General features: G+C 57.8%; 1 protein-coding gene across 3 annotated transcripts in view; it reads left to right on the forward strand.

Moving 5' to 3' along the window:
* The window catches only part of NEK6 (NIMA related kinase 6), an 84,143-nt gene that overhangs the window by 32,480 nt on the left and 24,602 nt on the right, over positions 1 to 27,061 (forward strand). For 2 of the 3 annotated variants that reach the window (XM_028107727.2, XM_028107725.2), the window contains exons 2-5: positions 6,478 to 6,595; positions 16,685 to 16,825; positions 17,955 to 18,017; positions 22,938 to 23,048. In XM_028107727.2, coding sequence (XP_027963528.1) covers positions 6,506 to 6,595; positions 16,685 to 16,825; positions 17,955 to 18,017; positions 22,938 to 23,048 — 405 coding nt within the window. In that variant the 5' untranslated portion in view covers positions 6,478 to 6,505. Of the gene's footprint in view, positions 1 to 3,095; positions 3,113 to 6,477; positions 6,596 to 16,684; positions 16,826 to 17,954; positions 18,018 to 22,937; positions 23,049 to 27,061 lie in introns of those variants that run through there. The other variant, XM_028107726.2, reaches the window with a different exon arrangement.

The raw sequence follows: 27,061 nt of genomic DNA on the forward strand, positions 1-27,061 counted from the left end.
GACTCTGGCCTGAGATCCGGCTGCTGCTTGTCCAGTGATGAATGGGTAACGTCTGCTTATCCTCAGACCAGAAGAGAAGTGGGGCCTGGGTGGGGGGAGGACCCAGCAGCCAGAGCCAAACCTCTGGGCCCGAATTCATTCATTCATTCACTCTTCCAAGGCAGTATGGACCAGGGGAGTCCGACAGACTTGGTTTCAAGTGGCAGTTCTGCCCGTGGCCTGCTGTGTGACCTTGGGCCTGTCCCTTAGCCAGTCTGAACGCCTGTACTCTCTTCTAGCCTTGTGGATCATAGCAGCCCCCACCTACAGTGGCCACCAGCGAACAAGGCCTGCCCAGCCCCTGGCGCGAGCCTGCTGCGTACGCGGTATGTCCTGCTTGAGGGCTGGTACCCTGCCCTCCCCACCAGCCCGTCTGCACCGGCAGGACATTCCTTCCAGCCGCAGGCCCTTGTACTGGGACATGAAATCGGTGGAGTTTCTTTGGTTTGCTCACAGCCTTGCTGGTCCAGGAAGCAGGTTTAAATGGCAGCGTTCTCTGATGGGTAGACTCTGGCAAGTCCCGTTTCTCCTCAGGGCCTCTTGCCTCACCTGCGGAATGGGACTGATGGCACCTCTTGGGCTGCTGGGGAGGCCCTCCAATCACTCAGCTCAGGGAAAGCGCTTGATGTGAATGTCGTGTGAGGCCGAAGCTGGTGCAGCCTTGACCCCGCCAGTAGCCGGGCACCAGGAGCCGCGGCGTCTCCTTGCCGGGCCTCAGATCTCCACACACGAGGGGGCCGGAAGGGGTGCGTTGGGCAGGGCTGGCCTGCGGCCCCTGTCCTAGGCTTCTGCCACCAGGGGCCTGCTGGCCAAACGGAAATAGCCCCTGGTGCCCACACCTGGTGCCAGTATTGGGTCACTCACTCAGGGAGGAGAGAGAACCGCAGGGGGAGGGCATCAAGTCACCGAGCTAGTTTCCTGCTTTGGGAAAACAACCCAGAAAGCTGTTCACTGCCCTGGAAGGACTGAGAAGGGGCCTTCCTCAGGCAAACTGGCCCAGGCTGCAGCGTCCGGTGGAGGCAGGGGCGGCGGCACGCCTGCCTTGGTTGACAGGTTGACGGAGCGACAGTGTGGCCGGGCTCAAAGCCTGCGGTCACCGCACGCGGACGTGCGCGCACACACCTGGGAGAGGGCAGGCAGGACACGCCGTTTCCACCTCAGGGTTGAGAACAAAGTGAGACCTGAACAAATACTTGCCCCCCCACACAATATGAACGCACCACCACCACGAGACCCGCAACATACAGAGCCTCGTGTCCATAGACCCCCCCAAACCTGCCCCAAGCCAGGTCCTTGCCCTGAGCCTTCCTGGGGTCTTGAGTCGTTTTTCAGGGAGAGGGTAGGGGCCTCCGTGGGCTGCCAGCCTCCACGAGGTGTGTCATTTGGCAGTAGGGAAAGGGGGGACACGACTCCTCTAGATGAAGTTTCCAGAAATTGGGAGGCAAGGGCCAGGGGACAGAAAGGCCACTGGAGAAACCTCCTTGCCCAGCCCAGCCCAGGAGCGAGTCCCTTCCAGCGAGTGCTCGGGTGAAACCCAAGCCCCGCATTAGTAGGAGCTTCGCCTGAAGTGTCAGGGGGCTTTGCAAAGAAAGGTAGCCATAGTTCACATTAGCGATGAAGGCATTTGTTCCAGAGTGGTCCCAAAGAGGACATGCATTGAGGCAGATGGAGCGTGATCCGGGGGCCAACAGCCCGGGCTCTGTCACTTACCAGCTGTGTGACCCTGGGCAAGTCCCCACTCTGAGCACCAGTCCCCGTGTCTGCCGCTCGTCCACCCAGTGAGGGTGAGTGCTAATGACAGAGTCTCCAAGGACCTTCACTTGTGTCAGGCTCTGCTGTAAGGAGTGTTCATCTGTAAACACATTCAGTCCTTTCAGTGACCCTAAAAGGAACATCTATATTAGCCCCGTTTTCCAGATGAGGAAACTGAGTCACTGCATGGTTAAATGAAGCCAGGCCAGGATTTGAACCGAAGCACCTGGCTCCCCAGCAGGCCTCGCTGAACCCTTAGGCACATCCTGATGTGGTCCCTGGGCACCTGATGGACATGCATGCATGGGGAACCCAGGCTGGGAGCCGCACTGTGCACCCGCAGTGCCTCAGAAACGCAGGGCCCTTGCTCCCCACAGAAGAAAGGCCCTCTTTTAGGTGGCCCTCAGTGTGGCCTCTGCCCGGGTCTCACATTCCATGCATTTTTGGCCCCTGACTTGGGCTTGGCAGCCTGGGCCTCATTGTTCTTTGACTTGGCAGGAGCCACCAGGCACAGGCTGCTAGCTCCCTGTGCTACCCGGGGATGCGCATGTGTGCTAAAGGGCTTTCCCTGCGCTCTGTCAGTCTGAATCTCTGCCTTGGTCTTTCTGCATCCACATCCACTAAGAAGCAGTTTGGGGCAGGAATCTCTAGTAAAGGGGTTGGGCTTCCATGGAGGTATAGACAGACAGAATGCAAAGTCTCTGAAAATGCAGCACCCCTGGAGAGCAAGAGGCAGGGACTACCTTGGACCCAGGAGGGGCTTTGGAGTCATTGAGAGCAAATCTAGCCCCATGACCTTGAGCTTCCCCTCTCTGAGCCTGTTTCCTCATCTATAAAATGGGTCTACCAAGAGCCCCAGGATGCATGGGAAAGATCTGGCCCACTGGAAATGTTCAGAGAACCTTCATTGCCTTCCTCCCAACCATCCCCCCTTCCCTTTCTGCCTCCCTCCCTCCCCCCCTCCCCCCACCACGCTCCTTCCGTCCTCCCGCCTCCTCATCTCCGCCCTTCCTCTCCCCTCCTCCTTCCCCTCCCTGCCTCCTTCCCCTTTGCAGTGTCCCTCTCTGACACTCAGGAGCCTGTGACTTGCAGAATCCTCCTTGGCTGCTGCTTTCCTGGAACAAAGGCCCCTCTTCCTCACTGGGGAGGACATGGTGCTGCCCTTCCATTAGGTTCTGGATAGAACAGCTCTTAGGAACAGTCATTTACCAAAGCTCCAGGGCATCGGCAGAAAAGGTACCATGGACAGCAGAGCTGCATCACCGTCGTGCCGTCCCAAAGGGCACGGACTCTGGGGGCTCCTGTCCTTGGGGCCCTTGCGGTGGGTAATGGCCCCTTGTGGCCCTCCATCCTTGGGATCACCCCTGCCCACTCCCTGTTTTTGAGGGAAGGGGCTTGTTCAGTGGGGAGATGACGTAGGAAGTTCTCCACCTTGTGTATAAGGAAAGGAAGATGAGGAATTGCCACTGAGAGCCTGTGAGGAGTGCAGGGAGGTGGTTTTGGGCAAAGATGCCACCAGGGGTTTGAGTCCTGGCTCCACTGCCACGGATCCGGGCAAATCTCTTAACCTCCTTGTGCCTCGGTTTTCTGTTCTGTAAAATGGGACAATAATAGCCCCTATCCCTTGAGAGACAGGGTCTGTTAAATGAGATGGGCTAAGAGGTGAAGTGTACAGAGCGAGGCCTAGCATAAGCAGAGCACACAACTGTTGACTTATCATTATCATTACTGTTATTTCTGATGAGACCAGGGACCCCTCGGCAGTGCTCCTGGAGCCCTGTGTGAGGTCTGGGGTGGGCTCCTGAGTGTGTAGTCTGCTGCTTCTGGGCGCAGATGTTGGGAGGGTGCCGCTAATACCGCACAGGGCAAGTGGGGATGACCTTGGCAGACACCTGCTAAGCCTCTGCCCAGTGTGACTTGCCCAGGCTCCCAGCTGCTGAGTGACAGGGCCAAGATGCAAACCCAGGCCCACTGGCCCCAAAAGGCTGGGTGGGGTCGGATGCAGGGAGGGAGATGTAGAGATGCACATGCCGTGGTCAGCAGTCCACGTGAAGTCTGTTGGCAGGTGGGCAGGGGGGCAGGTGCACGTGTGGGCCTGGCCTCTGGGCCATTCTGGCGCTTACAGAGATAAAGACAGAACCTTCTTGCTGAAGACAGTTCTTCTCCAACCTTTCCCTGGAGGTCTCCCTAAGGGCAGAGGATGGTGAACATGTCACCCCGAGGGGTCTGGGCGTGCAGCCCGCAGCAGCTGCTGAGCCTGCAGGAGTCTCCGGTTTTATCTTAAAATGCATGCGCATTTTACATTCTGTTCCCTCCGAATCCGGTTCATCGGCACACACGTTTCCCCCCTGAGTAACAGTGCTGCCTCGGGAAGCCGCTCGTGTTTGTGTGTTTATCCTGGGGCTTTTCCTATCAGTCCTCACTGTGTCACCCTGGGGGTGTGCGCTCCGGTGTGGGAGCTCAGGCACAGATGGTGGCGAGACGCTGAGGGGGTCGTGGTCCCATGTGCATTTCAGGACGCCTCGGTGGCACACACGGAGGAGGGCTGGTGAGCAGGGCACGGGCACTGGGGGGCCCAGGTGGGAGGGGAGTCCCACACTGAGACAGAGTCGGGGGGGGGTGGGGGGAGAGGGCTCAGAAGTACGGACACTACCCCCACAGCGCCCTCCTCCTGCGGCCGATTCAAGACAAGAGAAAAAAGAGAGCAAAAAATCTCTACATAAAATGCCATGTTTGGGGGTCGAACCTGGCTCAGTGTTGGCAGCTTCACAGCCAGGGGATAGCACGGGCCGTGTTTGGCAGGACACGGCCCTCGCCCTGCACGACTCCCCGCTGCGGAGGGCTCCCCTGCGAGCCTGAGTCCGGTCTGTCTGCTCCACGTGGCCTCGCTCCTAGGGAGGCACAACTGGAGAGTCAAGCTCAGTGGGTCATTTAGGGCTTGGTGGACATGCTTGGATAGCTCAAAAGGCATCGCAGACATCCCTGAGCCTGGGAGGGCTGGATGCTCACCCCCCGGAGCTGGAAAAATCTACAGTGGGGAGGAAGGAAGAGATTCCTTTCCCACCGCCCGGACACCGCTGTGTTAACGAGGGCGGGTGTTGACTTGGGAGCTGTGTGCAACGGAGCTTCCTGAGCCACTGGACCAGGGGAGGGCTCTCAGTGTGGGGTTTGGCTGGCGGGTGTAGATGACCAGGTTAAAGACAGAGACGCAGAGTCCGTCTAGAGAGAAAGTGATGTCTCGGGTTGGTTCTCCAGACGCTGACCCCGAGAGTGAGAAAACCGTAAAGGAGTGGGGGAGGCCGACGAGCAGGGCTGTGATCTCGGGCCCGCTGGCTCCACCCAGGGCTCCGGAGTGTGAGTCACACCTCGGACTGCCCGAGTGTCCTGACACAGGCAAGGGCACTTTCATACTGGACCCCTTGGTCATTGATTAAGGGCTGTCCAGGGGGCCACCAATTCCTAGGGACTCTGGGCTCTGGCTCCGGAGGGCATAGACAGAGCCACAGCAACAGCCTGGGCTGGTCCTGAGGGGCGGGCTCTGTTTGGAGTGTGTGGAGTCCGGGGCACAGCCGGGGCAGGGGCTGGCAGAAGTAGCACAGCCAGATTCGGGGACCCTCCCCACATGCCTGCGCTACGACAGGGACCTGCCTCCCGTGCATCAGGCCCTGTCATTCTCCGCAGTGCTGTGGGAGCCCCGGCCTGGCCCTGGGCATAGAAGCTGCTACAGAAATGCTTGTGGCCGCAGGAAAGGCTTTCCTCCCAAGGGGGAGGGCTTTTCCCCTTGCGTCCAGGAGGGTCGTGGTGGCCAGGTGCCGGCTCTCACCTCCGCTGTACCTCGCTATGCCTTGGGCCGTGCTCCAGAGGCAGCCCTCCACTAGGGAGGCCGGCAGAGGCTGCCTGTGACACCAGGCGAAGTGGTGTTGGGAGTACTTCTTAGATGACATTTAGCTCAGGCCCAGGGAACATAGTGGGTGCTTTATCAGGGACTGCTGCTGTGGTTACCATGACAACTGGTGGCTGGCATTCTTGACTCTCCTAGGGGCCTCTGACGTGGCAGCCCAAACCCTAGGGGGTATAGGGGACTGCTCCCTTTGGTGCAGAGGGCTCTGTGCCTGCCTGGAGGTCTACACAGCGCTGTGAGGGGAACCCATGGCCTTGGCCTTCCCCGGGTTTGGTGCACCAGGGCCCAGCAAGGATGGAAATGTTGGGCCCTTCCTGAAGCTGCTGCATGCAGGCTGACACAGGGTCTCTCTCCTGACCACCCAGGCGGTCAATCTGGGTTTTTGTGGGAGTGACTACGGGGGACAGGGCTTTGTAACTGCCCCTGGGAGGCGTGGAGGAAAGTAATGTGGAAAGGACAAGGCTTTGGAGCCTAGCTCCTGTGGAGCGGAATCCAGCACCTCCTTTGTTGGCTGGGGGGGCCGCCTTTAGACTTTTCCCTGCGCAGAGCCCGTTTCCCCCTCTATCCAGTGGGGATGATCCTCGCAACCTTGTCGGACAGGGAAATGGAGGGAAGGTGTGTCCTGTGGGGAATGGAGTCCTAGCCCTGTGGCTTCTGAGCTGGGTGATTGCTCTGTACCCCCGCTGGAAGATGGGGTCAACAGAAGTGCCTCGTCCAGCCTGGTGACGTGGAGGGGAGAAGGTGAACGGGCGTGTGTGTAAGAAAGCCCGCGTTTTCTTTTGCAGCCCGTGCCCCGGGAGGCTGGCATGCAGGATGGCCGGACAGCCCAGCCACATGGCCCACGGAGGAAGCCCGAACAGCCTCTGCCACAGCCCAGGGCCTGCACACCCCCCGGACCCACAGGTGAGCCCTTTGTCTTTGCAGAGCACTGGGGACTCAGCAGGGAGCTGGGTCCCTGAGGCTGCTTCGTCCCAGCCACTGGAGGAAGCCCTCCCCGCCCCCTCACCCCCCACGGAGTCACTTCTTGAATGCTTTCAGGGGTGGGAGTGGGGCTCACTACCAACCTGGTCAGCCCTGGTTTCACTCAGCAGCACTCGGAGAAGCCTTCTCAGTGCCAGACTCCAGGATTTCCGTGTGAATGGAACAGCTCTTTGTCTGCAGGATCAGGGCTGGTTAGAAAGGCCATGTGAGAGGAGAGAGGAGAGAGTGAGGGGCTCCGGGGGGCACGGGCAGCCTGTGCATGTGGTCACAAAGTGCTCCCTTACTCTCAGCTGAAGCTGGCTTCCCTTTTTGGTTTTAGCTGCGTCCTGGCCCTCTTCAGCCTCTTATCCAGAACCCGCAGAGCCTCAGGACACTGGTTTCCTTACACCTGCCTCTCTCTGTGCAGATCCTTAGAGAGCCAGGCAGCCTCCTGCAGCTTTTCTAAAGGTGGCTTCTGGGGTTCCCAGCTGCCTGCATACTCTGTGCCTTTGCATATGCTGTTCCCTGGGCCTGGGACTCCTCGTCCAGGCTTCCGTCCAAATGCTGCTCCTTCTAGGGAGCCTCCCTGTCCCACCCCACTCCCCCCACTGTGTGGCCCAGGCACTGGGCTCTGGCCATGGCATCCCGCTGGGGAACTGGTTCCCGAGTCTGCCTCCCTTCCTAAACAGAAGATGTGGGGGTGGGGCTTTACCGGTCCCATCATCCCAGGCCAGGCCCAGAGGAGCCCCTCAATGCCAGGGGAGTCAGTGAACTGCAGATACATGTAATACACCCCGACGTGGCTGTGTGTGAGACAGACGCAGGTCCACTCTTAAGAAAGCACAGAGCCTCATGGGAGAAAAAGGTAGGAAACAGGGCAGAAGAAACTCAGGGGCCCATGGAGCTCCAGAAGGCACATGAGCCAAACAGGATGGCCAGAGAGGCCTTGTTTAGGAACTGGCATGCAGAGGCCTGGAGGGGGCAGGCTGGGCAGGTCACCTGGGCCAGGTGCTGCAGGGCCTTATGGACAGCCTGGTATGATGCAAAGTCATGTCCAGGGTTGGCTTTGTCCCCAAAGCTATGAGACCCGAATCAAGGGGAGCCTCAGAGACAGCCACCTTCTCGAGCCCCAGAAGGCTTGTCGCAGCCTCTAAGTGCCTACTTCCTGTTGGAGGACATCAGGTGGACTCTGCTGTTTGACCTGCTTGGCCAGGGCTTCCATGTGCAGTTGTGCGGGTGTGTACTGCACAAAGGTGCCTGGCCAAGGAGGCCGATGAGTCTGAGATCAGTCTCCTACACCTGAGTTCTCATCAAGCCATGCTCCCTGTGTGGGGCTCCATCAGCCCAAGGGAAGGAGCAATTTTATAGATTCACGAAGAGGTGAGACATGTGAACTAGTAGACATGGTGTCTACTAGTGTGTGTGTGTGTGCGTGTGCATGCACACGCGTGTGTCTGCACGCACATGCGCGCACACACACACATAGAGTCCTAGGGCATCTGCACTATTTGTACTCTCCACTCCCGTTACTGGATGGGACACGGGCCCATTTCCCAGGTGGAATTTGGGGAGGCAGATCCCAGAAAGCCCCAAGGCCCGTGGCCACTGCTGGTGCCGAGTCCACCAGGACAGCTCACTGATGGCTGGGGGCAGTGGGGCCTCCTCGGGTAATGTAGCAATTTGTCATATTAAGTCATTCACTAACAATTGAGTCCCCCTTGATTAATCTCCCAGAATTAGCCAGTTGCATTTTGAGCAATTAGGGTTAATTACAGCCTCATTTGGCAGAAGAGAGAGCCCCGTAATTATTTCACGAACAAGGCGAGGCGGCTGCGGTGTCCGGGCGTCTGGTCACACGTGTTGGAGTGGATGAGACACGATCACTCATCGTTGGGCAGTGGCCGTCGGCAAAGGGGCCTCCGTCCCGCCAGCGTCTGGCCGGGGATGCCAGCCGTGTAGACACCAGCGCTGCCCCAGGTCAGGGCGGGAATGAGGCCAGGCAGGCGCATCCTCTCTCCTCCGCTCATGAAGCGCTGGTATTTAAACACCACCTGGGGAGACATCGCGGCCCAAATCTTGCCCTTTTCGGGACATAGAAACACCTGAAATTGACAGCAGACCCATATTCCTTGATGGCAGGAGGCCCTGCCGTTGCCCTGAAATCATCCTTAGGAGAAGGAGCCAGGGCCCGCGATGGCGAGAATACTGTGCCCTAGACCAGGCAGGGCTCCGATCCCGACTCCAGCCCTCACCAGCCAGGCAACGACGGGTAAATGAGCTGAGCCTCCGCTTCCTCATCTGTAAAATGGGGCTGTGAAGACTAAGTGAGATGGAATACTTTAAACCCCCAGCATGGCATCTGACATCATGGGTATTAAGGAAATGTGTGTCACGGATTTCATTCTTCTCTTTTAACCTTCATTTTTGTGTTCATGGCTCAGGAGCCCAGAGGTGAAATACCCGCAGTGTAGAAGGAACAACTTAGCAACCACTCCAACTGGTTTTGTTAAGTTTCTGTGCCCCAAGGCTAGTGGTTTGTCATTTCAGGGAGCTTTCTAGCTGTGAGAGCTGTTCTCTTATTAAAATACGTTTGCTGAACGAGGTGGAGTCACATGTGAAATTATTGAGGTTTCAAATGAATGAATGAATGCATGCATGCAATCGAGAGAAAGAGTTCTAATGCCCCCATGCTTTATGATTTTACCAGTTTGCTGCTAAGTGTTTTCATCAGGAATGAAACAGAGCTGACCCATTAAGAACCACGTGAATTTCCAAGAAGGAGAAAGGTGCTGTTGTCTGAGAAAGCCCTGGTTAATGTGTCTTCCATCTGGAAAGTCTTTGCAAACCTGCTTGGGGCGTGCCAAGTTCAATTATATTGGGCCCTATTCAGAGAAAGAGGAATGCGCCTTGCTTTCCAGGGGGTGGGACGGCTGCTTCCAGATCTGAATCACACAGGCCAAAATCTTTATGAAAATCTTCCCAAAGCAATGTTGATAGTTAGGTAAGATTTAATGACCAAATATAAACAGCTATTAAAATTCAAGAAGTGTTTGCTGACGTGTTGTAAATTCAGCAAATGCTTGTCTCGTTTCTGCCTTGGGTCCACTGAGGAGCCCCACGCAGAAGTAGGTATAGACCGTGTGCGAGGTGGAAGGCCCCACGGAGGGACGGGCGGACGCTGAGGGAGCCCAGAGGGTGGGGTGGGACAGGGAAAGTTCTAGAGAGATGACAGGTGGGCTGGCCATGATTTAGGGCAGGACAGGGAGAGGAGGGTGTCCCAGGAAGAGGAAGGAGCCAGGCCTGAAGGTGCAGGACTCGTCAGGTTAGGCAAGTGTTTAACTACCAGTGTTTGGATGGGAGAACGGCTGGTGCTTATGAAAGGCTGCGTTATCTGGAACTGAGTCTATAGTGAGTGATGGGTGAGCCCATTTGTGGTTTTAGGTGGACAAGGGAGCTTGCGTTTTAGAAAGATCACTGGTTGCTGGTGCTCAAGGCACAGGTGGGGTGCAAATAGGAGGAGACGAGGAGGCCACTGCCTTCCCCCAGGTGAGATGGTGCCGTGGTCTTAAACAAGGCTGGGCATGGGGACAGAAGATTCCAGAGACTTGCAGGAAGAAAACCAACTGCACTTGGTAACTGAAGGGATGAGGGAGAGCCGAGTAGAGGATGTATCCGGACTTCTGGCGGCATGGCTGGTGCTCTTTACGGCTTTCACCTTTCAAGTCTTGGCTTGCTAGTCATTGGAGTTGGTTCCAGATTCTCTTACGTATGTTTAAGCTCAGCTTCCTCTGAGCTCAGCGGGAATTGTCCTGAGGGACCCACTGCAATTGAGGCGATCCTGTGCTTTGTTATCAGGTGCCTCCTGTGTTTTGGGCATCTTGCTCACTATTCCCATGTGCTGATGGCCCTGGGAGCTGAGTGTAGACTTCCAGGTTGGGACAGTCATGGCGGTGGTCATGCCAACAGTGCAATACCTGGCACTTAACCTCATCCCATCCTCCTACCAACTGGGAACTAGGTCTTATTCAGAACTCGATGCTGCAGGGGAGGAAACCAAGATAAATACCGCATATGTTTTGCTCTTGAGGGGCAGAGCTAGGAGTCTCTCCACGTCCTGTGGCCCCACAGCACCCCTTCCTGCCATCAGGTCTGCAAGAGGGAAGATGAGCTTTGGGTTTGAAATTAGCCAGATTGTGGAGACCTGAGCAGGGTCGCCCTCGTAAAGAGCCTGACAATATGGACTCTCTGTAAACCCTGCCCTTCTTTTGTGTAACACAGATTTAAAACACATCACTGTATACACATACACCGAATCCATTAGAACTCCCCACACACGGTGTCAGATGTCTTTAAAGGTGAAATTCGTTTACAGGAAATGTCATTCTGATCAAGTGTGCTTTTTAAAATCACAGAAACAGTTGCTTTAAAATTAATGATGCATTGCAAATATCAGGGAAAAAAGGACCCATTCAGTGTAAAGATGATTAAAATTCAGGTCAGAACTCTGACTTAGTCAGGCTAAATTTTTTAATGAGATTTCAGAAAATTAATTGGGCGGATGCATTTTTATTCTTTTAACATGTAATTTTATGCTCCTGTTTTTTTTTTTAAAGGGGGATTTGTCGATGGCTGAGGCTTATTGTGGTTCAAACATTTTAAACTCAAATTAGCACAGGGTGGGAGGTGTTTGTGGCCTAATTTGATCTGACTTGGAGAAGAGAGCCTGGGTTTCTCGGAGCTTTCTGGGGTGGTTCACCAGCACCCCCCACATGTCCAGCCTTGACCTGAGAAGCCTGGCAGAATTTCTTGGTGGGGGGGTGGGATTGGGGATAGGGGTGACTTGGGGACCTTGGCCCTCTCCTTGGTCCCTCATTCTGCCAAGCCTCTGCTGTCCAGGGAGTTGCTCCCCAAGGCTCCTCCTCTCGCTGAGATGGCCTCCCCACCCACCGGGGCAGTGCGGACCCCCTCCTTCACCCCACTGTGGCTGGCAGCAGAGTGGGGTCAGCATCCCTCCCGCCGCCTCCCAGCTTCTCCACCCACCTGCTCCTCCTCGGGGGGAGAACTGAGGGGCTCCCACCCTGGAGAAGGGGGCTGAGGAGTCAGAAATGGCTTCCAGCAGCATTTGCCCTGCAAGTGGCCCACAGCATAGCCCTAGACGGGGAGGCGAGGTGAGCCTGTTGTCTAGCGCAGTCCCTTGGCAAACAGTCCTGGATGACCTGTGCAGAGGAGAGTGACGTCAGAAGGCTACAGGGGCTTTACTGCAGTCAGGTGACGGGTCGATGACCTCTCTGAACCTCCGCTTCCTCATCTGTAAAATGGGGCTGTGAAGACTAAGCGAGATGGAATATGTCAAACCCCCAACATGGCATCTGACGTCATGGGTGTCATCGGTCTTACTCTTTGACTTCAAAGTTCATTTTATTTTTCACAGCCAAAGAGCCCAGAGCTGGCAAGAGCCCCAGTGCAGACCCTCAGTGGGGTGGGGATGGTGGGGTTGGTGGTACAGCCGCTGAGAACTCCCTGCCTCGGCTCGTCCCCAGCCCCCTGGGAGGTAGGTGCAGCCCCAGTCCTCGCTCAGCAGACTGAGCGACGCCGACACCCCTAATGACAGTAACACCATATAGCGTCTCCCAGGTGCCTTCATTCAGTAACTTACTTACCCCCCAGCAGCCCTCGGGAGGAGGCCCTGTGATCACCTTAATTGTACATGTGAGGAAACTGAGGCCCAGAGTGCTTGTCCACAACCCCCAGCCAGCACGTGGCAGATCTGGGATTTGAACCCAGGCCTCTGCAGCCCCGTGTCAGTGTCTCAGCTGAGGGAGCTGGAGCGGCGGTCACCCCTCCGCTCCCCCCCGGACTGATGCTAATTTTCCTAGGAGCTGGCATGGGGTTCCAGACAGAACAGGGGCCAGTGAGGACTATGAGATGAGCAGTTTTCAGAAAGGCCATCAGGATTACTGCCTTTGAGCCGGCGTCGTGTGAGCTGCTTCGGGCCAGCCTCGAGTTTGCCCGGCAGCTCAGAGCTCCCGGGACCCTTGGCACCAGCATCACATCCTGGAATCCTCAGAGAAATCCCAGGGCTGATATTGCTAACGTCCCCCTGTTGTGGACAGACTCACTCGGCTGCAGGGGCCAGAGTGGAGCTCGCTGAGGGCTGACCCGGGAGGGGAGGAAGCCCTTGGAGGTGGCAGTGGAGAGAGGCCTGGCCTTAGGGACCAGAACTCCGTTCACCTTTTCCTCTTGCACTCACAACCCCTGAATTACTTCGGAGTCTGGGCCCTCCTGGCTCAGGCACTGTGCCTTGTGTCCTGTGCTGCCCCCTGCCTGAACAGAGGGCATCGAGGGGGACAGGACCCCATGCCGACCCCTGTGAGGGTGCTGGTGTCCCCAAGCCTGCCCAGGCTGTCCCCCTCCCACGTGGTGCTGCTGCCAGAGGAACCTGCCCCCCCACCCCCACCCCAGGAGCTCATTCCTCTAATTAGGTCGAATGGGTTGTGACAGGAAATGCAAATCTGGGTCATCGCATATGCAGAAGTGCCACTGAAGTCTCAGGATGCCAGCTGGGATGTCGCCCCCCATCCTCCGCCCATCCTCGGGAGCAGCGTGGCCTTTGGGGGCACATCTCTGGGGTGGACAAGGGACTTCAGCCACTAGTGACGGTGAAAAACCAGTGTCTGCACAGCAGGGACCCTAGGAGAGCACGTCCTCCAAACGCTTCACTGTCCCGGGGGGGAAACTGAGGCCCTGAGAGGGGAGGGGCCCTTGCCCAGGGCGCCTCTCAGCACAGCTGGCTTGAGATCGGCAGGGAGTTCAGGTCTCAGCTCCCCACGGACCAGCTGTGCGACTGTGCCTCAGTTCCCTTCCTTGTGATGTGGGATGAAAAGCCTTGCTTTACAAGGCTGTTAGGAGATTGCAGTCGCAAAACCCGTGTAAGCAGGTGACTGCTGCATGGTGGGCGCCTACTAGCCCACGGGCGTGCTGTCAGCTTCACCGGCATGTGCGATCCCTGCAGGTGTGAGAAGTCACCTTCTGAGGGGGTGGGATTTCGGCTGCACTCGGAAGGGACAGTGGCTGCATCCCAAAGGGCCACAGCACACCAGGCTGTTGGGAGCACGTTCCTTCGTGTCATTTGACAAACAAGTCCCGAGCTCCTGCTCGGGGCAGGTCAGAGCCCCCGCTCAGGGGACACGGAGGGGAAAAGGCAGGGGCGTGCTTTTGGAGAGGCCCATGTTTGGGGGGGGCGGGGTCTCAGGTGCCTGAAAGACAGAAGCTAGCTGAATCAGAAAGCATAGACCTGGCTAGTCATGGGGTCTTGAAGGAAAAGCGGAGGAAGAATCTGAGTTGGGAGACCACCTGGTAGAACTCAATGGGTGGAGACTCCAGAGTCCCCAGTCCCGGGTTCAGATCCCTCCCATTACTCACTGTGAGGTTTGGAGCCGGTCACTGCCTCCCCTCCGAGCCTCAGTTTCCTGAAATATGGGGATAATGGTGATGCCTACTCACAGGGTCATGGGAAGCGTTCTGCACGGTGCCCGGCACACAGTAAGTGCTCAATAAATGCTCGCTCTTCTTACATGGGTGCTTAGTATATAGGGAGGTTAATTGCCGTTACTAAGGAACTTACTTGACAGACGCTGGTATGCGGTGGATGAGAATGTGGTCTTCCTTCTCCACCAGCCCTCCCTCCTGCTCAGCCCCCAGTAGGGAGCGGCTTCAAGTCCCTCCCCAGGGGATGTAATTATGCCTCAAGACTTCAGAGTCAAGGTTGGCCTGACCGTTACCTTGCTGAGGGAAGGAGGCAGCAGGCTGTGAGGCTCAGACTTCCATCGCTCACTCCTGGCAGGGGGGTTTCCTTGGCCCAGGGCTGGGTCTGGGCAGGTTCAGAAAGGCCGAGAGTGGGAGTGAGGAGCAGCTGCTCAGGGCCCCTTCTCCTCCTCCAAACCCCGCCTGTCAGTCATAAGGACCACTGAGCACCTACTGTATGTGTGGTGGGGGGGGGGAAGCTCAGCAATCTCACGTGATCCTTACAGCGACCATATGAAACAAGCACGCTTCTATACCTCTCTGCCTTGCAGACAGGAAAATGGGGCAGAGTGGCTTGGGTAACTGCCCCAGATCACCAGCCAGGGACCCAGGAAATACGCATAAGGAAATATATATAAGGATGCTTATTGCAACATTATTTATAGTGACAACAGATGGGAAACAAGCTTACTGTGGCATATAGTCTGGGGTTATTTAAATCCCTGTCAATTGACAATGTCCATCAGTTACTGAGAGGGGGAAAAGCAAGTTTCAGAGTAATGTGTTCACACAATTCTGGGTGTTTAAAAAGGACGCCATCTCCATAGATGTGAATATTTACTCACTCAACAAATGTTTATTGAGTACCTGCCACATACCAGATACCATGTTGCCGGGCGTACCTGCCGGTGGTCGGGAGACGGACAGGTAACGAAGTAAAATAGGGAATTTGGAATGCTGGACGGTTAGCAATGAAGAAGGAAGACGAGCCGGAAGTGTGGGAGGGACAGAAACGGTGAGGCTTCAAGGGACGTTCCAGGCGGCAGGCCCGGTGAGAGCAAAAGAGGTTGGTCGGTGTGGAAGGAGCAAAGTGCGCGGGAGAAAGTAATAAAGCAGCAGGATCGCAGAGGTGCGAGGAGCCTGGGTGGGCGGATCACGTGGGGTCTTAAAGGCTTCGTAGGTGGTCATGGGTGAGGACTTTAGTTACTGGGTTTTTAACTTTACTGAACCTTACCGTGATGGCGCGTGTTTTCCCTCATCTTTGCCTGTCTCACGGTTTAAACTGAACAAAGAAGGAAAACATGGAAGTTGATTAAAAACAGACATCCTGAATAGGATGCCAGTCACACAGGGCTCCCCAGGCTCCTGCCAGGGCTTCTTTGTCTGCAGGTTGGTATTCGGGTGAGGGAGAGTTCCAGAACGCAGCCCAATAAAATACCTCATCTTTCAGCCCCGTGCGTGCTTCCGGCCCAAGTCTGGAAGAGGCCTTTTCACATTGGGAAATTCACATTATCCCTTCCTGCTTCAGTGGGGCCCTCGGTGTTTCTCGTCCCACCGCCACTTCCCCCAATGAACTCCGCAGATGTTTCTGTACCCATACTACACGCAAGACCCTGTCCTCGCACCAGCACCCAGCCCGGAGGGTCCCCAGCGGCAGCGATCCCCTGCCCCGGTGTGGGGGGTGGGGGCTGTAGCAGGAGGAGGGCCCGCTTTGCCGGGCTGACGCGGGGCAGACCAGAGCCGTGGCCTCCTCCCCACCTCCCCGACGTTCCAGGGCCCGAGTGGGCACCCCTTCCTCTCCTTCTTCCCAGAGCACACTGCACGTGTGTTGTGGGGACGGTAAGGGGGTACCTCACCGGGCAGCTCCGTCCCGGGGCAGGCCCTACTCTCCGTGGTGGGTTTCAGTGTTGGCCCCTGGAGAGTCAGCGTGAAGTGTCTGGATTCCTCATGTCACCGTGAAGGGGGCTGTTTATCCAAACAAGGGCTCAGAATGGTAAGGCTGCAGATGGATGCTCAGTTTTCTCAAGTTCGAGATGGGAGCCCCAGGAGGGGAAGTTGCCACACCTGACGATGACTTGCAGGGGGAGGGTTGGGGCCAGGAAGACCCAGCAGGGCCTCCCCCTCACTGTGTGACCTTGACGGGTCACTTCAGCCCTTAATTGCACCTGCTCTATTTGCTGGCTCCGACCTTGGCATAAGGGATTCAGAAGTGAGCAAGGTGGGCAAGGCCCTGGCCCCGGGGAGCCACCTTTCTGGGAGTAGGAGATAGAAACAAGCAGACTAACAAACGATCAGGTAATGAGGGATGGTGGAAACCCGGGGCGTCGGTTTCCCATCTGCAGAGTTGGGGTGTTGTGGCGTGGAGTCTCTGACAGTGAGGTTGGCAGTCACAGTCCCTCCTTCACCTTGGAGGAGCGCGCTGGAGTTGCCAGGTTCTGGAAGGGGCCACATCCTGGCCCCTCACTGCAGCCTGGCTGGCCACTGATGTCCTCTGTCCCCCTTCTCCAGAGGCACCCAAACACCCTGTCTTTTCGCTGCTCACTGGCCGACTTCCAGATCGAGAAGAAGATCGGCCGAGGACAGTTCAGCGAGGTGTACAAGGCCACCTGCCTGCTAGACAGGAAGACGGTGGCTCTGAAGAAGGTGCAGGTGAGCCAGCTCCCCCGTGGGGTCAGAGCCTTCTGTGTCTAAACACTGTGGCCCCGGGCCAGTTCCTGCCGCTTCCTTCTCCACCCCTTCCTCTGCAATCAGGACCCAGCTCTCTGGGCCGTGGGAAGGATTAGGTGGGTCCTGATGACAAAAGCTCATGCAGGCCATAAAGGAAAAGGAAAATGAGCATGCATTGAACACCACTGTATACTGGGTCGTGCCTGGAGAACGGTCCTGTGGGTGAGGGTGGTCACCCCATTTGTCAGATCAGGAAAGCTGCAGAGGCATGAGTATCTATCTCACTGGGCCCACCGAATGAGCTGAGGGGGAGCTCAGACTTAGACCTGCACCCACTCACCCTGGGCCCTGCACTTGCTGGTCGCCTCTGGGCTTGAGAGCCTTTTCTGGCCTCCGTGTTCCTCCTAAACGAAGGAAGGGGCTCAAGCAGGTGAGTCATCAGCCGCAGAGTCCAGCCAGGAAGCGTTTCAGTGAGAGCCACTGGGCCCATTTAAACGGGGCTTTGCCTCAGGAAGTAGCTTTAAATCCTCCCGCAGAGCTTCCCGAGACCTCAGTTTGCTCATTTGTCCTTTTAAGAGTGAGATGAACAGCCTGGGCTGAGGAGGCCAGGGAGAGAGAAGGTGCAGACGCAGCCACGGGTGGGGAGCCAGGCAGCGGACCCGCACGATGGTTTCCTTGCTGGTCTGCAAACCGCACGGGCGGGTCCAGGTCGCTGGAGGAGAGACGGGCCCCTCTGCTGGGCCCCATTTGTCTTGCAAGGAGGGGCTCGCCTGGCTTTCTTTGCCCTGCCTTTTTTTTTTTTTTCCCAAGATTTTATTTATTTATTTGACAGAGAGAGATACAGCGAGAGAGGGAACACGAGCAGGGGGAGCGGGAGAGGGAGAAGCAGGCTTCCCACGGAGCGGGGAGCCCTATGCGGGGCTCGATCCCACGACCCTGGGATCATGACCCGAGCCGAAGGCAGACGCCTAACGAATGAGCCACACAGGCGCCCCTTTGTCCTGCCTTTTTGTGCCATGATGGGTTTTGGGAGTTCCGGTCCTTGTGGCTCCCGGTGGGGGCTCTGGGAGCTGGGTTTTAACCACTCTTTCTCTTTTTCCTCTCACCCAAGATATTTGAGATGATGGACGCCAAAGCCAGGCAGGACTGCGTCAAGGAGATTGGCCTCCTGAAGGTGAGCGCCCTGGACTGAGCAGGAGCCCCCCGCTTCCTTGAGGTGGCCTTCACAGCCCGTAGCCTGTTAGATTCAGAAACAACAGCCTTTTGAGGGCAGTGGCTCATTTGTTTTCTCGTGGTTGGGTGGGCGTGGACCCCACCTCACGTCCGCCCGGCCCTCATGGCACCCCCAGACTGCCTGTCCTGGCCCCACGTTGATTGTGTTTACGGACAGCAGTGCCTGGCACCAAAGTCCTTCCCCTGAGGGCACCAAGTCACTGCCACCCAGGAGATGCTCCACTCATCTGGGTGACTCAGCAAGGCCAGCCTGGGACGCTGAGAGGATGCACAGCCAGGTATGCGGCCCAGGTTCCTGGTGCCCAAGGGACCCGGGTTGTCATCCTGTTGGGCTCTTCCCAGGCCTCCCCAAAGAGGAGGCAGGCTGCACAACTGGAGGGGGCTTGCACAAAGGACAGACCTACCAGGGCACCTTGGGGTGGGCGATGGTCTTTCCTTCCCCCTCCCTGCCAGCTTCCGCACCAGTCTTCCCAGAGTCAGAGACAACAGACCTTTCTGGACTAGGTTCAGCCCCAGCCTCGGGCCGCTCCCTCCTGGAGATCCCTCCCTGTTCCCCAGGCTTGGGATTCTGGCTGGGGTCTCAGAGGTGATGGAGGAGGGGGAATGGTATGGGTTTCGGAGGCCCAGGAGCCTGAGTTCAAATCCTCATGTCTTCATTTACAAGCCGTGTGACCTTAAGCTAGTGACTGAGCCTCCCGGAGCCTCCGTTTGCCCATCTGCTTGGTGGTGAGAGTACCTGCCACATGGGATACGGGCAGTTAGAGAAGATTAAATAGTATCTGAAGAGATGAAATAGTACCTGGCACAGTAAGAGAGCCCAGCAGGCACTCACTCGGTGTTCGCCCTTTCCATGAGGCAGAGGGCTGGCTCTGCAGCTTCCGGCACAGTGAGGCTGCTGGTGGCGAGGACACAGACCCCTACCGCAGGATTCCAGATGAGCGGTTTGCACTGCCAGGTCCGCCCTGGGCTCTCAGGCCCGGTGCCCTCCGAGGCAGTGAGGAGCAGGCCAGCAGCCCGGCCTGGGGCACTGTGGGAGTGAGGCTGGCCGACCCGGGCCCAGGTCGGAGAAGCCCCACAGAGGCCAGGGTCCCGTCCCAGAATCTGGAAGGCTGACAGGAGCCTGCTGCAGGGGTCCTGATGGTGTGCAATTAGGGGGGCCAGGTGGTGGCGGCCTCGGACGCCACACTCGGGAGGTAGGACTTGAATGTGGGAACAACAGGGGAGCCCCTGAAGGGGCTGAGAGCAGGGGCGATGGGGTCCCATGTGACTCGTGAGCACTTGCTGGGAGGGGACCCTGGCCACGAGGGCTCACAGGGAGGATTATCAGGAAGTGTCCTCAACTCTAACCATCATAGGTCCAAAAATTCCCTTCAAATAACATTTTTAAAATTTTATGGGATGGTCAACTTTGGGCCCCAGATGTGATCTCAGGACTCCCGATTACCCAGCCCTGCGGACTGGCTGTCCCAGTCACCCACCCTCTCTCCCCTCTGGTGGCCAAGAACGCACGTGTGCCGATCACAGTGTGTGCACGTTCCGAGCCAGCTTGTTCCTGGGCTCTGGGCTCCAGTGAAGGGGGCCAGGCCTGGTGTGACCTGGGCCTGCCAGCGGGGGGGTGCACTCTGTCCCTTCCTCGGGCTGCTGTGTAGCCACGTGCCGTTGACCATGGCTTGAGAGGTGGGCACACTCCTCACTCTCTAGCTGTGTGGTGTGGGCCAGCTGTTGACCGCTCGGGGCTTCTGTTTCCTCGTCCGTAAAAGGGGGTGACGATATCAGTCCTGGCCTCAGCTGTCGGGGGGATTCGTGAGGAGTTGGGTTGGAAGGGCTCAGTGTCGCATCTGGCGTGTGGTACGTGCTCGTCACGGGCAGCCCTTGTCGTCACGGTTATAACGTCTGCCGCTCGACGCCAGCCCTTACCCAGCTCCCCAGCCTGCCCACGGGAGGTCAGCAGGTTGTTCCCCAGGCACGAGGTGTTTCCGGCAAAACACAGGGAAACACAGTTCTCGGAGGGGTCACGAGGCGACACCGTTTCACATCATTCACGCCAGGACCCAAACCCCAAAACCTCCCCATGCAGAGGCCACCAGACGTGGGGCAGGGAGGTGGGCCCTGTCGGAAGACAGGCAGAGATCCTGTATTCACACGGTCAGCACAGCCGTGAGCACCCCTGAGCCCTGGACTCAAGGACGGCGCAGCCAGCAGGGGAGACACGTCCTAGACAGACTGCTGTAGCAGGTCCCAGAGGGGCCACAAGTGGGACAGAGATTCGAAGAGGGAACCTGAGCCCATTACTGTCACCTCTGCCTTCCTTCCCTCCGGCCATCGTCCAGCCCCCGGCAGCCACCACCACCGTCAGGCCTGGCCTGAAGCTGCAGGGACAGCTCCACTCTGTGGAGCTCTGGACTGTGGGAGAGAGGGATGTTTGTGGATCGTGAGGACACAGGAGAGCGGGAGGCTGGCCGAGGCCGCCAGGGGAAGCTGCACTGGAGATGAGTCTAGAGGTGTGGCTTCCCCAAACCCCAGATCCACGAAGCCAAAGCAGCCACCCCTCCCCCACTCACAAACCGCAGAACCCAACCGCTCCGCATCTTTGGAGCACTTCTTACATTTTGGCCCAAGTGTGTCCACTTTAAGACACACCCGAGGGGCACGTGGGTGGCTCAGTTGGTTAAGCATCTGAGTCTCGGTCTCAGCTCAGGTTGTGAGATCGAACCCTGAATGGGGCACTGTGCTTGAGATTCTCTCTCCCTCTCCCTCTGCCCCTCCTGCTTGTGTGTGTGCACGCTCGCTCCCTCTCTCTCTCTTGCTCAAATAAACAAATCTTAAAAAAAAAAAAAAAAGACACACCTGGGCTCACCAACAGACTACAGGCTGAGAAGGGGACTCTGGGTGGACAGCGGTCTGTGGTTACTAGACTGGCTCGGGGGCCAGCCTGGTCCCAGAGTCAACCCCTTCCCTCGCCAGGCTTTGGGGGTTTCCCCCAGCTGACTTTTTTGCCCCCGTCTGTGCCTTTGTACCCTGGCCAGATATTCGAGGGAGCCTTTGCTTCGCCTCTCCTCCTCAGAGTTGCCCTAAGAGCAGGGAGAGAAGCCTCCCCCTCTTCTCCCCAGGAGCCCGCACCTGGAGGGAACAGCCCCCTCGACTGAAGCTTTAATTCCCACCCAAACCCCCTCCAATTTTTCCAAGTCATCTGCAAAACAGTGATGCCCAGCCTGCTGGTGACCTTGGCCGGTCTCTGGGAGCTCTCCCTGAGAAGGGTGTGAGGTTTCCCGGGGAAGTCGTGAGGTGAGGTCCAGGGAGGAGGGTGAAAGGCGGCGGAGGACTTGTGTTTATAACAACAACAACGCTGACACTTCATAACGTGCATTCACGACTGTAAAGCATCTTCAACTTTATGAAGTGCCGGCATTCCATTTGCTTCGATATCTTGTAAATGAAAAATATATTTGGAACGTGACTTGGGCTGAGGGCAGCTGGTGTGATGAGCAGTGTTAGCTCCAGGGAGACCTCAAAACAAAATGTGGGCTAGGTGATTTTTTTGACAAAGGCACCAAAACAATTCAGTGGACGAAAGAAAGACTTTCAATTCCAGATGCTGGGAACACTGGACGTCCAAATGGACGGAAGTGAGCCTTGACCCCTACCTCACACTGAACATAAAGATGTATTTGAAATGGATCATAGACCTAAACGTAGAAGCTGAAACTAGAATAATAACGTTTGCTGGGCAGCCCAGCAGGACAGCCCTTCGAGATGGGCTGGTGCTGGCGGGGGCCGGGGGGGGGGGGAGCGGTGGAAGCCAGTGAACCCACACCGGGGCCAGGGGCTGGCCCAGAGCAGGGGCCTGAGGACTTGGGCAGGTAGGGTGGAGCTGAAGGAGACACGTGGCCAGTGACAGGCCATCTGTGGCTCCTGGGGGTCTGATTGAGGGGTGCCTGCCATCCAGAGCAGGCTTGGGGAAAAGAATAAATGGGGGAAGGCATAGCCACGTGATCTCTGCCAAGGTCCCCCCTCATTTTAGAATCCAGAGACGGGCATAGGTCGGCACAGCATAAACACACATCCCCCTCAGAGTAACTTCCAGGCCTTCTAGAAAGTGTGCACTAGAGTGACCTCTGCTTGTCGGCTGACGCGCGCCCCTGTGGACTTGGCCGACCAAGCTCTGGCAGAATGTTTGAATCCCCTCTGCTTTCCCAGACCCTGGAATCGTTTTGGTGGAAACAGTCTGCATTATAAGCAGTTGCCAGGGTCTGTCCCCTCTCAGCCAGGCGGGGGCTGACTTCCAGCCGGTGGGGTGCTGTCCCTCCTGGCAAACACACGCGCCATGGTGGTCGGGCCAGAGGCCGGGCTTTGGCGCCGAGCAGAGCCCTCAGGGCGGCTTTCGTGCCAGAAATGCTTGGGGTCTTTCCAGATTTCACAAGGATGTGTCAAATTGAGGGCGGGGAAGAAGAGGGAGATGGACACACTGGGGAGCCCCAGCTGCAGGCCAGCTGAGCACAGCACCAGAGTGGCGGGGGCCCGGCCCTACCCTCGAGGGTCACGGGTGGTGAGGGAGGGCAGGAGCAGGGTCGTGTCCCACGGAGTCTCAGCTCAGGGCAGTCTCCACATTAGACATTTCAGAGGTCTCGGCCCATCCAGTGTGCCCTTCAACACATTACGCCCATTGTACAGATGAGGACACTGAGACCCAGAGATGCAGAAGGGCTTTCCCAGTGTGGCCCAGACCTGCCTGACTCCCAGGTGACACTGCCCTCTGCAGTGTTAGCCCACTAACAGGGGACAGCTGGGAGCCAGCACGGCGCGGGTGTGGGGCTGAACTGTCCCTCACTGGTTCTGCCTCCCTGTCTTTCTCTTTGGACAGCAACTGAACCATCCCAACATCATCAAGTATTTGGACTCGTTTATTGAGGACAACGAGCTGAACATTGTACTGGAGCTGGCCGATGCGGGGGATCTCTCGCAGATGATCAAGGTGAGTGTGCCTGGCAGGCAGGCCAGTTCTGGGGGGGGTGGTGCGAGGACCCAGGGAACCCAGGGTCAGGCAGCCCCTCAGCCTGGCGAGTGCCCCCTCGAGCTCCAGCCCCATTTTCTGGGAGAGGTCCAGCCATGGACAGAAAGCACCCCTCTGGCGTCCCCAGCGCCCCAGACTGCCCACAGTCTGTCACTTCTGCCTCACAGAAGGAACGGGGACAGAACCCTGTGTTAGGTCAGAACCCCAGCTCACAGAATCTGGGAAAATGTGTCGTGCATCCAACTTCCCAAAGGAAAAACTGATCCCAGAAAGGCTAAGAGACTTACCCAAGGATACCCAGTAACCTGGGGGACAGAGCCGTATCTGTGTGGCCCAGCTCTGTTTCCCGGCCTGGGACCCTCCAGAGATCGGCAACCCGAAAGATCTCCCTGGGGCCCCTCCAGCACTTGAGGGATCCCTTCATTCCCATGGAACGGCCAAGACCGGGTGTCTCTGAGAGGCTGAGTGACTTGCCAGGGCTGGCTCTTGCTCTCCAGCCCCCATACCACTCTGCCCCCAGTGCCCCTCCTCCTGGGGCCCAGGACCAGGCCCCCACTATGAGTCTGGACTCAGGAACCGTCACAGCTCCACTGATGGAGCACCTACTCTGAGCCACAACCACGTTGAGCACACATATCTCTCACTAAGTGCACACTGTCCTCAGAGAGCAAAGCTCAGAGAGGTTTAGTCACCAGCCTGAGGCTGCACAGCCTCTGTGTGGCCTCCTAAGCCCAAGACCCTGCTCCCCTGTTGGCTTGACCAGTCTGCATGCTGGCCGTTGTGGGCCCCCACTGCCTCCCTCCCCCAGCCCAGTGTGTCTGCTTCTGAGCGAGGCCAGCTACGCTGGAGCCCCCACCTTGCTCCCAGCAACACTTGCAAACGGGGCCAGACGTGGATTCTCTGTCTTTTCCACCAGGCACTGGGGATTGAGCAATTGCTCTGCGCTTGCTCTTCTGAAATTTGGCTCCTAGGAATTGGGGCGTCGTTGGGAAGCGGCATTACTTGAGCTGTTATCACCTGCTTTTATTTTTTCGTTGACATATTAATGTGTTTGCAGGGACGTTAATCTCCACACAGATCCCTGGTGGGAACAGATGTGCTCTATCATGTCTCAGCTCCTCCTTCTCCCCCAACCCCCACTGCCATTCTCCATCATGTTGTTCTCCTGCCGAACATGCTCGCAACCCACACGCCCTGTGCGCCAGCCCCCGGTGCTGAGACCTCAGCGTGGGTGCTGCCCGCAGGGAGCTCGCCTTCTAACAGGAGGGCAGACCCATAAAGGGACAGTCACAAGCCAGTGCGAGTGAGCCAAGCTCAGGGCCTGTGGGAGCCCAGGAAGGCTTCCTGGAGGAGGTGACACCTGAGCTGAGACCTACAAGTAGAGAGCAGCAGTCTAAGGGCAGAAAAGCTTGTGCAAGAGCCCAGTGGGATGAACAGTCCAGGGTCCACAAAGCCCTGGTCAAGGTGGAGGCAGGGGTTGAGCGGGAGGCGAGGTAGGTCACCTAGGGCCTTACTGTCCAGCCCCAGGATTTGAGACCTTGCCCCAAGGTCGGCAAGGAGCTTCCTAGGACTCATGGTGGGGAGTAGGCATGGTCAGCACTGTGTTCTAGAAGAAAGGCGAGATGCTCAGTAGAGTAGGGATGGGGGGTGGGAATGGAGGCAGTGCACAGGAGGTGGAGGGGAGCCAGAGGAAGGGCCCTGGAGTGTGGCCCACAGCGAGGGTGCTGCCCCCTAAAGCCCCCGCAGAACCCAGACTCCTTGCAGCCTCTCAGTCCACAGAGTGGGGACTGGGGTTAAACAGTGGGGTGTAGGGGAAACTGGGCAAATCAGACCCCTTGCCCACAAAGCTCTGCTTCCATCTCTGTCCTGGGGATGCATTGGATACTGTGGGAGCCGCGGGGCTGGGTGCAGGCTCCTTCCAGGGAAAAGAGAGGAGGGAGACGCATGAGTGTCCAGCACCTTGTGCCTGGCCTGGGGTGCGGTGCCCCCTTCTGTGCACTTCCCTGGCCTCCTCGGGGCCCACACCAGCCCAGGGCTCAAGTCGGTCATTCACCCACGGGGTTTCTGGGGCAGATGCCGGCTTCCTGGCGCCATCTCAGGAGCCCTGTTCTCCTGGCACGGTGCCCCCGCTCCCACGGTCATGGGGCCCTTGCCCCCTCCTGCCTCCCCCTCTTCCCTCTGCGGAGCTCCAGGCCCTTCACCTGCAGGGCCTGGCTGGGTGCTGCCCCCAGCAAGTGGGAGAGGCAGGGCAGGGCAGAAGAGAGACCCTCGGTCTACAGTCAGACACCCCTGCTCAACCCTCCTCCCTTGGGCCGGTCCCTATGCCTCAGTTTCCCCATCTGTAATATACTTACCCAATGCCTGGGGCTTGGTAGGAGCTCAGCTTCCCTGGCCTTCCTAACTCTCCGGCTGCCTCTGGGCTTGAGGGGGATATGGGGGCCTTGCTAGGGCCCCGGGCTGCCGCTGCACCATGGTCACCCCACTGGGCTAGCCTGGAGGCTGCTGAGCAGTAGACCCTGCATCCCAGGGACCTGCTGCCTCAGGCCAACCAGTGCCACCACCGCCACGGTGCCAGGGTTATTTATGATGGACAGTGAAGCTGAGAGTTGCCGCCACCCCAAAACCCACCAGAGACTCTCTGCCTTCCCGCTAAATGTCACACGGCGCTTACAGGACGTGACATTTAGAAAATCACCATTCACAGCCAAGCTTAAAAGCTATAATGAGGATTAACCAACATCACAGCGTAAATAACACTGCAGCCCAGCCCACCACGGAGGCCTGGGGTGGCAGGGGGGGAGGGGGGAGTGGGGTCCCGTGCTAGCGGTCTGGGCTGTAGCCTCGCTCATCCGTGAGGTCCCTCTCCCAGAATGGAGCCTCCGGGAGAGCCTCATGGGGCTTTCCTGCCAGGCCACGGGCTTCCAGCTAGGACTGTTCCATTCTTGGAGGTGCCCGGATCCAGTCCCAGCTCTGGCGCTCCAGCGGGGTGACCTTGGGCAAGTTCCTGAACCTCTCTGAGCTCAGTCGCTCATCTGGTGGTTACTGGCGTCATTAGAAGTTAATTAGGGTTAAGAGCTTGGCCTCTATAGGTGGAAGGCCCAGGGTTGTTCGGGCTGTGACTGCCCCTTACCGGCTCCTGAGTGGCCCTTGGTTTCCTCATCTGTAAGATGTGTGCCGTCACCCTGCTGAGGGCCCAGCAAGGTGGCTGCACGAGGCCGGTGCTCGGCAGATGCTACCCCAGGTCCCGTGTTCCACCGCACACTCCCTTCCCCAGGCCAGGCGTGCGTCCTGGGTCGGCCCCTGTCTTCCGTGCACAGAGTGGCTGCCCGGACCAGTGGACCCACAGCTTCGCCCCTGGCTGCTTTGGAAACGATGGTTGTTCTGAGGCAAAAGCCTCTGGACAACGACCTCGGGTCCTCAAGGTTCCCAGGCTCGGGCCCGGCACACAGGAGACTCCCCGGAAGGGACGTGGACGATGACCTGTTCTTGGTTTGCTCCTTCCAGGGCCTTTGTTTACTTAACAGCGCACTCAGTGCAGCTTGGGTGGTTTTGGGGGTTTGGTTTGGTTTTCTGGAGCATTATATATGTTTTTTCGGGCAATGAAGTCGATTAATGGCCTGTCGAAACTGGGGGTCCACTGAAGAATGTCAGGCCATTTCCTCAAGGTCCCTGCTGCCTTTGTGAACGATCGCGTGCCCTGAGATTTGCTGGTTCCTAGGGACGGGGCAGCTTTGACTTCACCGCCGGGCATCGGGTGCCCGCGGTGTGGGCCGGGCTGGGGCTCAGGGGCGGAGCCGTGGGAGGAGATGGGCGGGTGTCCAGAAAATGCCCGAGGAAGTGTGATTGCGAGCAGCCTTCAGGGTGCAGTCCGCAGAGCCATCCGGGACACGCACTCAGGGCCCAGCCTGCCCCAGCCTCCGGGAGGTCAGCGCGGGGCCTGGGGCAGACGGGGGACCTTGGAGGGCCGTTTGGGC

The sequence above is a fragment of the Eumetopias jubatus genome, unplaced genomic scaffold (assembly GCF_037043125.1).
Source record: "Eumetopias jubatus isolate StellerSeaLion01/CBP00866 unplaced genomic scaffold, mEumJub1_p1.0 scaffold_15, whole genome shotgun sequence".
NCBI classification, from domain to species: domain Eukaryota; kingdom Metazoa; phylum Chordata; class Mammalia; order Carnivora; family Otariidae; genus Eumetopias; species Eumetopias jubatus.